General features: G+C 34.7%; 3 protein-coding genes across 4 annotated transcripts; all 3 read right to left on the bottom strand.

Moving 5' to 3' along the window:
* Window positions 1–567: 567 nt before the first annotated feature.
* Window positions 568–5,295, bottom strand: LOC108223662 (exocyst complex component SEC3A). 2 transcript variants are annotated; one of them, XM_017398026.2, is made up of 7 exons: window positions 4,533–5,295; window positions 3,547–3,627; window positions 3,356–3,423; window positions 3,145–3,247; window positions 2,570–2,724; window positions 1,743–1,860; window positions 568–761 (listed from the first exon to the last, which is right to left on the bottom strand). In XM_017398026.2, exons 3-7 carry the CDS (start codon window positions 3,373–3,375, stop codon window positions 606–608), a joined length of 552 nt encoding a protein of 183 aa, XP_017253515.1. In that variant the 5' UTR covers window positions 3,376–3,423; window positions 3,547–3,627; window positions 4,533–5,295; the 3' UTR covers window positions 568–605. The 2 variants fall into 2 exon arrangements, with proteins under 2 accessions (XP_017253515.1, XP_017253516.1); XM_017398027.2 differs by lacking the exon at window positions 568–761 and adding an exon at window positions 1,422–1,619 and having other exon boundaries at window positions 4,533–4,673.
* Window positions 5,296–5,721: 426 nt separating this feature from the next.
* Window positions 5,722–8,861, bottom strand: LOC108223661 (small ribosomal subunit protein uS9c). The gene is made up of 3 exons (XM_017398024.2): window positions 8,418–8,861; window positions 6,746–7,034; window positions 5,722–5,940 (listed from the first exon to the last, which is right to left on the bottom strand). The coding sequence occupies exons 1-2, from the start codon at window positions 8,745–8,747 to the stop codon at window positions 6,747–6,749; spliced, it is 618 nt and encodes a 205-aa protein (XP_017253513.1). The 5' UTR covers window positions 8,748–8,861; the 3' UTR covers window positions 5,722–5,940; window position 6,746.
* A 1,578-nt stretch (window positions 8,862–10,439) lies between these two features.
* Window positions 10,440–14,930, bottom strand: LOC108219685 (F-box/FBD/LRR-repeat protein At1g13570). The gene is made up of 5 exons (XM_017393183.2): window positions 14,772–14,930; window positions 14,209–14,298; window positions 11,606–12,451; window positions 11,058–11,213; window positions 10,440–10,920 (listed from the first exon to the last, which is right to left on the bottom strand). Exons 2-5 carry the CDS (start codon window positions 14,209–14,211, stop codon window positions 10,639–10,641), a joined length of 1,287 nt encoding a protein of 428 aa, XP_017248672.1. The 5' UTR covers window positions 14,212–14,298; window positions 14,772–14,930; the 3' UTR covers window positions 10,440–10,638.
* Window positions 14,931–15,551: the final 621 nt, after the last annotated feature.

The following is a 15,551-nucleotide window of genomic DNA, read 5'->3' on the forward strand; positions in this document are numbered from 1 at the left end:
ATACTTTACAAGAGTCTCAAAATGCGTGCAAACAGTGAACGTAAACTATATGGCGAGACGGAGGGACTACAACATAGCAGCTATTTTTTTAACTAAAACACAGTATATTTTTCAAATTCTTAACTAAATAACCTATTTTCTAAAAATGACACATGTAACATACATATAAAAAAGATAATATTATTATATATAATTATTAATATACAATCGATGATATATTTCAACTAAATACTAATGTTATTTTTAATTATTTCATGGTATCACTTTAAAAGTAATATGATAGATCTATACTGTCTATTTACACTATATTATATATTATTATTATTATTATTATTATTATTATTATTATTATTATTATTATTATTATTATTATTATTACTCTATTGAAATTGAAATATTAATAATTTTATTGGTCATTCGAGTTTTATCAACCGATCGGTATTATTCTAATTAATATATAACGTGTTCAAATAAACTTTTTTATTATCAAATAAACCAAAGCATTTAAAAGTTGCTATGTTATCCGATGTTCTTTTTAGAAAATTGAGTTTTTTTATTTAGGAAATATAAAAAAGATAATAGTTTTAGTTAAAAAGGATAATTGATTACATAAAAAGGCCAACAATTCGGCTCAAACCGACCAAATTTTTAATGTTTCGCTCAATGTCTTCTCTCATGTGTCTAAGTTTTACATTGAATATGCCCAGCCATTCATCCATATCCTCCACACAGTTTGACGCAGCCTCGAGACCCTGTAGTACCTGCAGGATAATAAACATATATTGAAGGATAACACAAATTACGATAGTAATCAATAATAAGCTGTCTAAAAATAAACATCATTCACTAGAGTAAAATAAAAATTCTGAAAGAAGTACAAGGTTAAAGCATTTTTTGTTAGTGTTGTATTTGCTGATCTATAGACATATAAAGAATGTGCTGCCTAAAGTCGACATTGTGTGCCCATGCACAATCACTTCAACTCCATTAATCATGATGCGCGCATGCAAGTTGAGATATAGTGTGAGTGTCATACTCCTACCCTTCATAGATAATTTGCTGCTACATGCCCCACTTATATTCCGGTGACAGTAACTTTGTTTTTTACATGTACTTAAACTGACACAAGCGGGTTAAGTTAACTAATTTTAAATTGTGTGGATTCACCAGTTTATCAGCGACATATTTATAGTAAGGCATGAGAAACCGCAAAGCACTACAGATTGAAGCTAACACAATAAGCTACTGTCTTATTCTTTATTCACTTCATTCCACAAACAAGTCTCACACTGGCCTTTTAAAGTCGATTTCTTAAAATCTGAAATATGAAACAGACATTATTTATGGCATTTTCTAATATTATATATGTTCTTGATTAGTAGTCAATCACAGTTATATCACTCAAATCAAATGAATATCCATTTATCCTGGATTTCAGAATTTCACGGACTGATTATAAACTCTTAATCAGGACTCAACAGAATACAATTAGTCTTCCACTTCATATCAATCACAAATTGAAATGAGAAACTGAACTCTAACAAACTTAATAGACAAGATAGGTTTCTAAGAGATGACTGCGGACTGGTAAACACCTGATCAGTCACGTACCCAAAGAACTGCATAGAGAAGATTCAAAGGACCAGTAATATTACCTACCTTTAAATAAGTGTCATTCATCAAACATAGGCAGTAAGATCATGTATACATATATTTATAATGAGGAAGGACTAAGTGATTACCTCGCCTATCAAAGGTTCACTCTCCAAAATTGCATGCACATTTGCAGCTTCTAAAGCTTGAAGCTCTCGCTTTAAACGCTCTGAAAAAGCCTCGGCTTCACCGATACCCATGACATAGCTGCAAGCAATGACATGCACAGGATCATCATCATTATTTGAAGTATTGCAATAATATGTAACATAGGCAAACCACTTCGCAACTAGGCAATTAAGAATTTAAGGGAAATCATGTAGGACGAGTGCTGGGGTTAAAAATTTGGGATCTCTTCCTGGATAATTTCTCAAAAGAGACAATTCCTCACAAAGAGAACACGGTTTATTAAATCAATTCATATTCCAAATCCCATAACTTACAGGTATTACAATTTTACAATAGTCTATTTAGAATTTCTATGACTTAAGAATGAAGTACATTTTGAATTAAAGGAAAATTAAATTTTATCTATATCAACTTACCAATACTAATCCATCACCACAACTGAGTAAAGGCACCAACTCATTTTGTTACGCTACCACCATAATCTAGAAATTCCTAAAAAGTCTACTTTTCGCATATTATTAAAGTTTATAATATATTGCATTACAAATAATTCCTTTAGAATTTCATGAAATACATAAAAAGTTAAGCTTTTATTATCTTGCTCCACACCCGACAATAAATTGAAGATGGGAGAAAAAATCAAAGCCCACACAGCAATTCTCCCTGGGAACTCACTTGCGAACTGCATCAAGTATAGCATTATTATATTATAGTCTAATTTGAGTTCATGATACTCCACGTACATGTGACATGTCATAAGCTTCATATGGAGAAAGAAAATACATACGTGCCTAAAAGAGCCTCCATGTCATCTTCCTCCGCTTGAGACACGAGCTCTCTTTCAACAGTCACTTTCCTGTCGCTTTCTTCCACCCCCACAACTTTCTCTACCTGGGATCCATTTTGAGCATTCTGCTGATTGGAGACGGCAGGTGTATTATCCTGTATAAAATTTAAATAGGCATTTCAGGTTTAGTCAGCATATCACCAGCAATCACGATCAAGTAAAAGTTTTAATATATATCTACAAGACTCAAATATGAAATTGGGAGTAACTTTTAGAAGAAAAAAACATATTAGTCTGATAGTCCATAATTCAGCTGTAATAAAAAGGGTAAAAATAGTCTCTGCATTTACATATGTCCAAAAATATTCTGTTGATATGTTTATTATAACTTGTATGATAGGCTCATATCTGTGCAGTGGGACCACTAAATTATATACATGAGAGATTATACATAATGACTGTATTAATAATAACTGAAATCGAATATTATGATGTAAAACCATGGACAAACATCATAAAATGTATTGATACCGCAAAAGAAGGTAGATGATATACAACAAGAAAAACTTCCTCACCTTCGCCCAAAGAGCCATCTCCACAACGTCTATGCCAACAACTTTAGGGAGACGACCTAATACATCTTTGCAGATGTTAAAGATGCACATTACAAGACGGTTTCTGCACCACAAAAATTCAAATATACTCCATGTATTATTAAGAAAATATAGACGCAAAATAGTATGTATCAACAATCTAATGTAACAGTAGAAGTTAACATAAAATTACCTGTCATCAATATTACGCATGGTCCAATGAGGCGGAGCAACACTTTGGCTTCTAAGGTTATCAAATCCCTACAGGGAGTTGGTCGATCAGTTTCCTCACTTTTCTTAGTATATAGCTACTTAGATTTCTATACACTGCATATCACTAGAATAATAAACATCTCAAATGCACAGGTGAGGAAAAAGCAATACCAGAGTAAATGTACATCCACTTGGGTCATTACCCACAACCTCCACCTTTGTGAGATGTTTCAACTTGTATATTTTTGCAGGCTGAAAAAGGCAGAACATGAGTTAAGCTGCTTATATTATGCGAATAACTAGTACAATCAGAGGCTGATATAGTAAAGGACAAGTAGGGCTATGTCCCTAACTCAATTTTTAGTTAGTGCAAATTTATGTGTATAATCTTTAAACATTTGAACTGGTGTTGTTATAAAAAAGGTTTTCTCGCACGAATATGTAAATAAATTCTTATCTTTCTCTTAATTCTGTGATTAAAAATTTAAAAGCTTTTCTAAATGTCAGCTTGTTTTCTATTTAATCTTAATATTAATTGATTACTAATTATAACTCTCATCTACTTTATTAAATTTATCCATCTAATCAGATCGAAAATTCTAACCCCCACTCATCCAAATTCCTAGGTCTGCCCCTAAATGCAAAACTTTTCCTCTACAAAACTAGCTCCAAAGTATTTAGGTACCGTTTGGGGTTGCTGTTGCAGACAGCAACAGCAGCTTTTTGCTGAAAAGCAGGTGAAAAACTGTTTGGTAAATCTAAAAGCAGCTTTTCCGAATAGCAGCTTTTAGCTGAAAAGCTGCTGTTGGAGAAAGCAGGTCCTCCCATGCTTTTGGAAAAAGCTGCTTTTCAGCTTTTGCAGAAAGCTGTTACAGATTTCATTATCAAATCTCATCAAAAACATTATTTTTTTAATATTATAACTCAAAATAAGCAAATATCAAAAAATTACCAAACAGTTATCTGATTTCTACAACAGCACTTATTTTACCAGCACTTTTTCTGACAGCACAGCAATTTTTAACAGCACTCCCAAACAGACCCTTAATGTGGCTATGTATCAATAACAATGTCACTACAGCAAGCTAAAAGCTTCCTCGCTTCACAAAGACATCATACCAAACATACAACGATGAAGGTGTAAACTAGGATATTACCTCGAGAACTCCACCGGTTGAATACTTCAGGACTCGAAGAAAAGCTTGAACTCGCTGCCCTTTTGACTTTGCTGCATAAACACATCATAATGGGGAATGTAAATAGAGAGACTAGACTACAATCATGCATGTTTAAATATGTGTCAATAAATTTTGCTAATTTAATTAATTAACAGACACCATCTACAATATTGCATGATATTTGAACCACGAGATCAAGATTTTTGCTAGTGAGACTGATATCTATCCTTAAGTAGGGGGCGGCAATTCCTCCTCCTATGCTCCATTCTTTGAGATGTTTCATGATGTGATGATTCTCACTACATAGGTCAAAGGCACTTTACTAATTTTTTAAAAACATAACATTAAGACAGAGAAGGGTTCAAATTCCCGCCCGACTTCTTCGCCACAGCTAACTCGTGAGTCTTCTGAGTCGCGACTTCCGAGTTGCTCAATTGACTCGGTTTGCGACCGATTCTCGAGGCCTCGAAAAATAAGAGTCCGGCGGCCGGAAGGAACAGTAACACCGGCCACCATCGACGGAGCAGCCTGAAGATTCGGCGAGCTGATTCGGATTTTCCGCGGGGCCAAGATTTCTTCCGGTTTTTTCGGAGTCGTAGTTTTAGTTTGCCGGAAACGTCGTCGGAATCTTCGTCGGAGACGTTGATTGCGATGCTGCTGCTGTTATTGAACATTGATCCGAGAGAATGTGATAATATTGGCGAGTAGTTGTCGTTCAACTCGGGTCTGATTCAGTATTCACAACAAGCAGTTTTCGATTTTAAATTTTATTTAATAGAAGCTTGATTTTCTATTAAGAAAATAACATCACCTGTTACTATTTAATGAAAAAAATCCAAAGTTATTCTATATAAAAAGCAAGTGGTTACTTTTTTCCAGCATTTAAGAGGAACATATTATTAGATTAATTTTTTTTAAAAAAAATGGTTATTTTTTCCCCATCATTTGTCTGATTATTCGACCAAAAATTAAAAAAAAACTCTTAATCCTATAATTACATATATTTTTTTAGTAATTTAGCAAAATAAAAAAATTGTTATTATTGAGTATTGACTATTAATTTCCCAAACATGATACTCCTTGGATTAGATTTTTAATATTTATTACCTGTATTTGTGATACTTTAAAAAATATATATCCACTAACAATTTTTTTAATGTACAATGGGTTTTTGTTAGGGAATGATAATTGCATTAGCAACCAATGTTAGAGATTTCATTTTTAAACACATTACCCATAATGATAATACAAGTTTCAAAAAATATCTAATCTCAGTACAAATAACATCTTTTTTCAGCTGCTCTTCCAGTATACACTGATACACATCTTGCTACCTGAATACTGCCTTTACAAGCAAAAGTTCTGCGGTGGATGTACAAAAACAAACCTGAACATCATCCAAGAAAAGGATAAGTAAACAAAAGTAAGAAAATAACCTTTCCTGTAGCAGTACAAATTGACAGAAAACAGTTCCCAGATATTGCGATTTTCAGGTTTTAATGTCCATGATCAGGGAACAAGTATATGAAGAAAGAAACCTTGCTCTACTTCTAGACCTTAGAGAGGCATTTAACCAAGGAAGTATGAAGGCAAGAAACCTTTTTCTAATCCTAGACCTTAGAGAGGCATATATGATATAACCAAGGAAATATGACTAAAACTCGTGATTCTGGTGGATTTTATACAGATTACAGGCTCTGCAGATTTAAGAATATAATACCCAAATGCCATATCAAACTTGCCACAATACTCTATACATAAGCCCCTCCTAACTTGACTGGATGCTGCTTGTTGCAATTATGTATAAATGTTACTTTCATTTGTCAAAGTCTGTTGTTTGAGATTCATCTCACAATTTGTTGGCAAATACTGCAAAATTACCATAACAAAATGTTGCAAGTTCGGTAGGGTAAAAGGGAACTACATGTATAAGTATAACAGATAATTAAGACAAAGCACGTCAACTGTCTCTGGGACTATGCATAGCATTGCAAACCAGAGCACAAACTTCTGAAGACCAAATTGAGGTACTCATCTATGAACAATGGCAGAAAACCAAAATACAAGTTTCTTCAGGTAGCTCTTCAAGCTACTGATCCACAACAAAGTTGACTTACAAAAAAATATTCTAGAGCTAAGAGTCTAAGACAGACAGCTCAACAGGGGCTAACAATCAAGTATAAAATTCTAACCTTAACGCTTGGAGAATTGTGGGGCTTTTCTGGCTTTTTTGAGTCCCACTTTCTTCCTTTCAACTACTCTTGCATCCCTGGTGAGAAGACCCTCCTTCCTCAGGGGTACTCTGTGGTCCTCACTGACCTTAAGTAAAGCACGGGCAATACCAAGAGAAATTGCTTGAGCCTGGCCAGAAAGACCGCCACCGTGTGCCTTAACAAATACATCATAACTACTTTCATATCCCAACGTCGCTAAAGGAACTTTAACATATTGAATCCACAGTGGATTTCCTTGAAGGTATTCCTGCATGACGCATTAAAGGAGATATAATAGCTTAGATTCGTTGTAATAACTCGACAATTCAACAATCATATGTTTTAGCAAACCATTTATAATGATCCTACAAAAAATTAGTCTAGGGTACTTTCACTTTATCAAATATCAGGTGCTCCAGGAGCTAAATGCCAAACTTGCAATAAATAGTATCTAGGTTACTGCAGCTCTTTCTTTCACCTCAAATGCTCATAACAGACATACAACACTTGGTTTGGGCAAAAAGCAAATAAAAAAAAAATTGCCAAGCACGACAATTTGACATTTAACCATATTAAACACTTAACCACTTCCTATAGAGAGTAAAATAGGATCATATGTGTGTCAATCTATATGCCAGAGATGATAACACCACATTAGAAGGAACTTTCTACCACCAACGTAAAGAGAGACTATGTCAGCTAGAAAATAAATGCAAACCCATTTATGACTTTAGGTTGAAACGTCTTGTTTGTGAATCATGTATTAAAATTAGCTTGTCAGAGTGTCAACATACCAGAGGAGAGCATATCTAGTGATATTGGCGAAATATTTATGTCGTTTTTGGCTGGGAAGAATAAAATGGAATGAGTGAAAATAAAGAAAAACAATGGAAGTGGGAATGGAGATTGGAATCAAATTCTTGAACATTTACCCTTGATACAGTTTAAACCTCATTTTATTCCTTCCAAATTCATTCATTCCAACCAAACACAACATTATTGTGAACACGAAGACGTGCAACCTTGTACCAGTTGAATTGCAGGCACATTTCTACAATTACATCTATAGAACTGTTTTAAAGTTATATCCAATACGATTAGTTTCTTTTTATCTGAATTAATAAGCCTCCAAGCTAATCATGTCAATGAATATCAGCTATTGATCTATGTCATTCCTTTCTAAAGGGTCAGACATTAATTTTGTATCACTTAAAGTGCAGCACAAAAGATGAGCATATAAAAGTTCGGTTGTAAGACTAAGGACCACTATAATTTTCTATCTCTCCAAATTTGTACTTAAGATAATCATATAGGCTTCATTAAGCTTTTAACCTCACACGCACCTTGAGAATAACCATAAGTCTATGTGGAACACAATACCAATACAAAAAAACCTTCAAAGTTTCTATACACATTACATACCGCAACACTACTACTAACATGTACACCGTGACGGACTCTCTTCCTTTCAATGTCAATACTTACATACACACTATTAGACGAAAACTAAAATCACATCCCTGTACACACCACATTTCACAATCCTACTAGTATCAGTTAAACCGAAATCAATTCCACAACATATATCGCCTGAATTCGAACAAAATCACCAAAATCAATTCAAAGAAAATAAGAAGCTAAAACACCACACCTTCGCATCGCGATAATTGATGATAACTTTTCCGGTCCCTTCCTTGAGAACGACACGAGCAATTGCCGATTTCCGGCGGCCAGTTCCCCACAGCGTCTGCGCGGCGAATCCGCCGGGAAGCGTGGCCTTGACAAACTTCTTCAGGTCCTCCGTCTCTCCGGCGACGGCAGCGGCGTTCGCGGCGACGACGAGCGGCGAGTGCCTCTTCACGAGAGTTGAGCAGTTAGGTTTGGCGAAAGCGAGGGAGATTGAGTTAGGTTTCTGCGAGATTTGAGAAGTAAAGGAGAGAGACGCGAAGGAGGATGTTAATGAAGACATTGTAATCGCCATTATTGTTGCAGAGCTATTTGTTTTTTAATTTTGAGTGGAAATTTTGGGGCTTTGAAGAAGATGAGATGAGGGAGTGTGGATAATGTTCAGTGACTGTTTGGCTGTGTTACTAGAGTTTAGAGTTCGAATATCAAGTGTTAAATTCTTTTTTGTTTTTTCGATCTTGGCTCGCTCCGAGAGTTTCGTAGTTCGAATATCAAGTGTTAAATTTTTTTTGTTTTTTCGATCTTGGCTCGCTCCGAGAGTTTGTAGAACAGATACTCATTTATAAGGTTATAAGTCATTTTGTGAAAACTAAAGAAGATTTAGAAATTCGATATCAATTCTCTTTTATGAAATGCTGTTTATCTTGATAAATTTATTAATAAAATTTTCGATTTAATTTAAACACACTTCGCGGACTGCAGTGTACTGGATTTTGACTTGTACTATATTTTATTGAGCGTTCGTCTTCATTTTCCAATGAAATTCTAAATTCATTTTTATCTGAAATTAGGATACTGGGGGTTTCAATGCAAATTTGAGTTTGTATTTTAACCAAAGGTGACTTCTACCAAAAAAAACTTAGAAATATGAGTTCTCATTACTATAATACTTTATCACCAATATTTTATCAGTAGCTGGTTCAGAATACCAATGATATTAGTGTACCTCCAGAGAAGAAAAGTCTTGAATGTAAAAAGTGAAAACCCTCCCCTGTATATATATCAAAAATTAGAATTAAACTGCACAATTCTTTTTTTCCGCTAAACTTACGCTAACTACTAAGAGCAACTCCAATGCAATGCTATACTTGGTTCTATTGCTATATTATAGCATCAAAAGTAAAAAAACTCAACTCCAAAGGGGTGCTATATTTGGATGCATCCATGCATAGATGCATCCTTGGTTCTATATTTGAAACCAAGGATGGATCCATCCATGTTGCCACATCATCAATAAATAGAAATTGGAAACTAGTTAATGAGTTGATGAGTTAGGTAAAAGTTAAAGAGTTGGTTCTATATAGAAGTTAGGTAAAAATTAATGAGTTGGTTAAATTTGAAACAAGTTATAGAACTTAGCATTGGAGTGCAAGTTTTATTTTAGCACCAAAAAACACTTTTTGGTGCTATATTATAGCAATAGCAATAGATATATAGCATCTAGCATTGGACTTGCTCTAACATATGTATGTAAAACATGAGGTACCCTATATTATCATCCACCAAGTTTAATATTGGCAGAAAGTCTGATGGAAAGCTTGTAGTTGGCAGAGGTTGTTGTGTTTCAGCCACATCACCTTTACAATCTGAGCTAATTGCTATTCGTGAAGCTTGTTTAATCATAAGGCATCATCATCTTTTTAATGCCTGCATTGAATCGGATTGCAAATCAGCGATTAGCTTCTGTTCTACTGAGTCAACACCGCCATGGGATTCTACTGTTCTTATTGAAGATATCAGATCAATAGTGGCTACTTTTCATATTAGGATCCTTTTTGTGCCTCGATCTTGCAATCGTGTTGCTCACTGGGTTGCTCATCAAGCTTGTTTGAAGAATCTGCCTCCCAACTGGGTGTTTGATCCCCCTGATCAGTTGTCCTCTCTGCTGAGGAGTGATTCCGTTTCTTGTTCCTGAGTTGGTTTTCCAACTCTTGATCCGTCAAAAAAAAAAAAAAAAAGTTTAATATCAACCACAGCAAAAAAAAAATACCCACGAGAATTCAAAATTGATTAGCTGAATGCTGACTTGCAAATCAAACATCACAAGTTCCAGGACAGTTGTTCAGTTAACAAAAGAACTGTTGCTATGTCTTCATAGCACCCAAAAGATGATGAAAGACACAAGCAATGTACTGACACCAGATGTATTTTCATTTCCATTACAAATACCAAGTTACTGAACAATCTTATGGGTCAAGGTATATGATTTCGGCTCGCACTGAAGCTCTTCTGAAACGCAGCAATTCTTTTAGCAACTCGCATCCACCAATAGCTGCAGCAGGTTTGATGGTCATCTTCTCCAACACAGGTGAATTTGCGAGCAGAAAGTTGACAAAATTTAGTTCCTGCTTAGCATAAGATATGCCAACCAATTTCACAAGTTGCAGTTGATTGAATGGGCAATTATGGAAGTACTCTTCTGAAATGCGTGCATCTCTTCCATCTACAGCCTGGTCATCTGGGCGCACCTGCATCAAGTAAATTGAAGAAGAGAGAATAAATCAAGGCACAATTGTCCAGACTCCAGAGACAACTGTTGCCTACAATCAAATTAAATATGAACTCGATGATTATTATTTATGCATTTACTGTTACAACAACTCACTAAAATCTCAAGTTCTTGCAGGTTAGGTGAGCTTCGAAGTATACAAAGAGCTCCCAGACTCTCTGCACGGTCGCAGAAATTGATGCGGAATGATAGGTAATTAAGCTCAATGCAAGGAGTTGGAAGTCTTTCTGGAACTTTACCAGCAGCCAAATACTGCAGACGAATATAGAAAAAAGATGTGTGACATTAGCAACATATATAAAGAGAGTTTAATACTTGTATTGATACTGAAAATATAAAACTATATTGCAGCAACGGTTACAAGACATGGAACTTTGCTTATTTGATAATGTAGAGAAACTAAATATGTGAATCTTCACCGAGAAACCGTATTGTATTTAGTAGAATGTTTGGACAGAAAACCTTTAGTAACAGGGAAATACTTAACTATGATGAAAACAAGAATTACTTTCATATGCAACCATATAAAATTCAAAGTGAACTATATACACCCTATCTGGCTATCCTAATAATTAGTTGCAACCATATAACATCAATCAAAATGAAGTATCTAAACCCTGTCCTAAAAGTCACGGATATGTTACCTTTAAAAAGAAACTCTGCACCTCAAGCCTTTGAATACGAGGCAGAGGAGCAAAAAACTTGATCATATTTCCAGTACTGCCAAGAGCCGGATTTTGGTCATATCCAGCAGTTGCATACAAGCCAATGGAAACAATAGCAAGATTATTAGTTGCATTAAAATTGACGTCTTCAAAAACACCTCCAATATCGAAGAACAGGAGATAAGGAGCATGTATGTTAAGTTGTGAAAACCCATCAAAATTCATCAAAGTAAGCCGCTCAAGTAGTGTACAACTAGATATCAGATTATCAAATACATCTTGTTCCATAGTAATGTGTTGAAGATCAAGGCTCTTCAAGTTCTTAAACCCATTAAATGGTGTAGGAGGTCTTATCATGCAGTTGAAAATTTCCAGATGAATCAACTTCTGGCAGGAGTATAAAGAAGCTGGTAGCTTGTACCGATGACCCTTCCATATTTCTAAAATGAATTCCTTCAATGATCCTCTTGACAGAAAAAGAATCCATCTATCGATGTCATTTACACCTTGAAGATCTCGGTGAGAAAGCTTGAACTTTTGTATGGGACCAGAGTGGAGTAATAGGACATGATCAACAATGTTAATAAGTTTATTTCTAATGAGTGTTTGATCTTGAGAAGAAATCAAGAGAGACTGGTTATCAAATACAAGTTGTGGAAGACTAATCCACTTGTATCTCCATTTTCTTGAAAGTATACTTGTCCTCACGGCATCCCTCAGCGATAAACACGACAAAATTTTGTCTGTAATATGCTCTGGTAGATTGCTGATATAGTCTATATCCATTTCCATTTTACAGGGGACCTTCGGCGGATCTCTTCGCTTCTAAAAAAATTTAGAAAGAATCATTTCTCAGCAACCAAAGGATACATGTACCAAATTTGCAGATTAAACAGTTATTTGGAGCAGATGCCAAAGTTCAAAGAGACTAATATAGACTCCATTGATTATCTGTTATCAGTGCAGGCTATCAAACATGACTCGGGGTGTCAAATATCAAGAGATGGGAAATACTTTTTATGTTTTAGAGCATGAAAATTCAGAGTTGAGTTCTAAAGTTGAAGTCAACACTATAGGAAACTGTATATAATTTTATTAGAAATGCTGAAGAGGGTGGTTTTGATTAGGGGTGAGCATTCGGTTAACCGAAACCGAAATCGAAATTTTTTTCGGTTAACCGAAATCGAAATTAGTAAAAAATAGCTACCGAAAACCGAACCGAACTTTTTTCGGTTTATAACCGAAACCGAAATTATTATTTCGGTTATTACCGAAAACCGAAATTAATAACCGAATTTTTTTTTAAACTAATATCTAATGCATATGATGGTTGGTGCTGGATTGTAAAACTCACTGTCCGGTCTAATCCTCCTTTACCTGGATGCTGATCTGGGAGCTAAAGCTAATCACCGAGAAGTGACAAGTTACAACCGCGCCTATTTTGTTGCAACTCAGATCATGAACACTGGTTGCTTAGACATTCTCAAATGCAGCGCTACTTGATTTGTCTAATAACTAAACAAATGCTCGTATAATTAACTGTGTTTTGTTACGCTGACCGACTGCTTCATAGTATAACAAAGATACTAGCTATTAACAATATAAAAACTACATGTACTTAATTAATATATATATATTATTAATAATAAATATTATTAAATATTGGAAATTCGGTTAACCGTTCGGTTTTTCGGTTAACCGAAATTAAAAACCGAATAACCGAAAAACCGAATTTTAAAATTTTCGCTACCGAAAACCGAACCGAAATATATATTTTGGTTAACCGAACCGAAAAAATTTCGGTTATTCGGTTCGGTTTTCGGTTAACCGAACCGAATGCTCACCCCTAGTTTTGATTTATAATGAACTTTGAAATTCTTGTTTCCTTTATGGTTTTTTTAGCCTTTTTCTTATATGTTAAAGACAATGAGCTGTTAAAAGAAGGTACCGACGATAGATTTTTGTACTTAATGGAGCTTTGTTGTCTTAATATAAATTCTACCTGCCAAAAAAGAAAGTGAGGCATGTCTTACTAAGTTTCTCTTTGTCCGTAGTAAAAGACGTAACATTACTTGTTAATACATGTAAGACAACAATAAAGTTTAAAAAAAGTCTCTTACTCGGCTAGGAGTACTTTAATAGCATAATGTCGTGTGTACAATATTGAATCATTCTCTCGTTAAAACAGCCATTCAGTGTCATGTACACCCAAAATATCAATGTTAAGTTGTATTGTTGGTTAATATGGTTTAGTTTAGAGTATTTTATATCAACTCTGTTTGTCTTTTTAACACTTGGGCACTTCAATATTCCATCATACTCCATGGTATCAAACCCCATGGTGTGAACATGGGTCTAAATCCTATCATTCATGTTCTATAATTCCATCCATAGGTAAAATAAAAAGCAGTGCCTAAGGTCACACTTAACTGTTTAGGAGTAAAACTTGTGAAGAACTTGTTTTACAGTACTCACACATAAATTATACTCTAATCAGGTACAACGAGTTTATTCTTCAGCAAACTATTTTCACATACACATTATCACCTTCTCTTTCGTAAAAAAGATAAAGACAAACTTACCATAATATATTTAAACAGTTTGATGATGATATTAGAACCCCCACTTGATGCTTCACAAGTTGAAAACCATACAAGTTCGGCCGTCAAAATCTGATTCAAACAAAACGAAGAAACATTACTCCTCCCAGCACCCTAAAAACATCACAAGTACTTAACTAGTATAAAAGCCACGAGAATTAACACTCCCGATCACCCTATCTAACTAAACAATCTCCGCCTTGCAATGTAAACCACAATCTAAACCAAACAGACACATACAGTGCTGTTTTGCGCTATTGCAATAAGTTTTCCGACAAATCCCAATATTCCGACACATTCAAATTTATCTCTACATTCCTTATATCAGTCTAATCAAAACATAACAGCAATAGAAACACAAACACAAAACCTTGAAAAACATTACAATCGAAATACACAATTGATCTGTACCAAAGAAAAAACGTAAACTAACGATGTTCACAACAATACATAACACGATCAATTAAAAATTAAACTACGAGAGATGATAATAAGGGGGCAAAATTGATAATTGAGATTGTATGTATATGAGCAGAGATACGTACAGTGGATGGTGGAGATTGAATATTGTGGAGCTTTTCATTGTGAAACCCTAATTAAAAAATTGTGAAAAGAGATTGTAAAGATGAAAGCGTTTACTGTTTAGAAATGTGGATGGCCTGTATGTATGTAGACACTGGGTGACAGATGGCGAGTCCGAGGGGGATAAGAGCATCTTCAACGGCGTTGGGTATAATCGTTGGCTAAATTGGACCTGTAAGACATTATGTAAAATTTGCTGAACCCGGAAGACATTTTGCTTCAATTGTATTGGCTATATTGGTTGGCTATAATTTAAAAATAGTATGTTATTAATATTTTAAATTGTTAAAATAGAATATATCAGTTCAATATGGTAATAGATGATATGCAATCTTCCTACAGATTTTCTTACAGACCTGTAGAGGTTCGACAAATTTAGCCATCCATAGGAGGTTGGCTAAATTTATAAACAACAGCTGAGCGTGGTTGGAGTTGAGTTTTTCGAACTGTTGGCTAAATTTTTCTATTTTAGATATGCCAACTCATCTTTTAGCCAAGGGTTTTCGATGGTCGGAGATGCTCTAATAATAGGATTTTTAACCGGTTTGGCTCACGGGTGGATATTCTGAACCGGTATATGCGAAATTTTCGCTAGTTTATCGGGATTTAATATTATCACGCTATTCATTCTGAATTCTGATGTACTCTATATGTTTTCAAATATTTGACATTTGATTTTTTGGCACACAATTTTAAGAATTTTGACTGTATACGTAGAATTATTATTTTTAAAATTTTCTTTT

This window comes from Daucus carota, chromosome 5 (assembly GCF_001625215.2).
Source record: "Daucus carota subsp. sativus chromosome 5, DH1 v3.0, whole genome shotgun sequence".
Lineage (NCBI taxonomy): Eukaryota > Viridiplantae > Streptophyta > Magnoliopsida > Apiales > Apiaceae > Daucus > Daucus carota.

Bases quoted from the DNA above. Each gene is read 5' to 3' on its own strand.
- LOC108223661 (XM_017398024.2), bottom strand. From the start codon at position 8,747: ATGGCGATTACAATGTCTTCATTAACATCCTCCTTCGCGTCTCTCTCC. The intron at 7,035-8,417 runs GTGTGGTGTTTT...TGCGTCATGCAG, and splicing joins TCAATTATCGCGATGCGAAG to GAATACCTTCAAGGAAATCC.
- LOC108223662 (XM_017398026.2), bottom strand. From the start codon at position 3,375: ATGCGTAATATTGATGACAG. The intron at 2,725-3,144 runs GTGAGGAAGTTT...AATTTTATACAG, and splicing joins AGATGGCTCTTTGGGCGAAG to GATAATACACCTGCCGTCTC. The intron at 1,861-2,569 runs GTATGTATTTTC...CATTGCTTGCAG, and splicing joins ATGGAGGCTCTTTTAGGCAC to CTATGTCATGGGTATCGGTG.
- LOC108219685 (XM_017393183.2), bottom strand. The intron at 11,214-11,605 runs GTAACATATCCG...ATTCGTCTGCAG, and splicing joins TGCAGAGTTTCTTTTTAAAG to TATTTGGCTGCTGGTAAAGT. The intron at 10,921-11,057 runs GTGAGTTGTTGT...TACTTGATGCAG, and splicing joins TGCAAGAACTTGAGATTTTA to GTGCGCCCAGATGACCAGGC.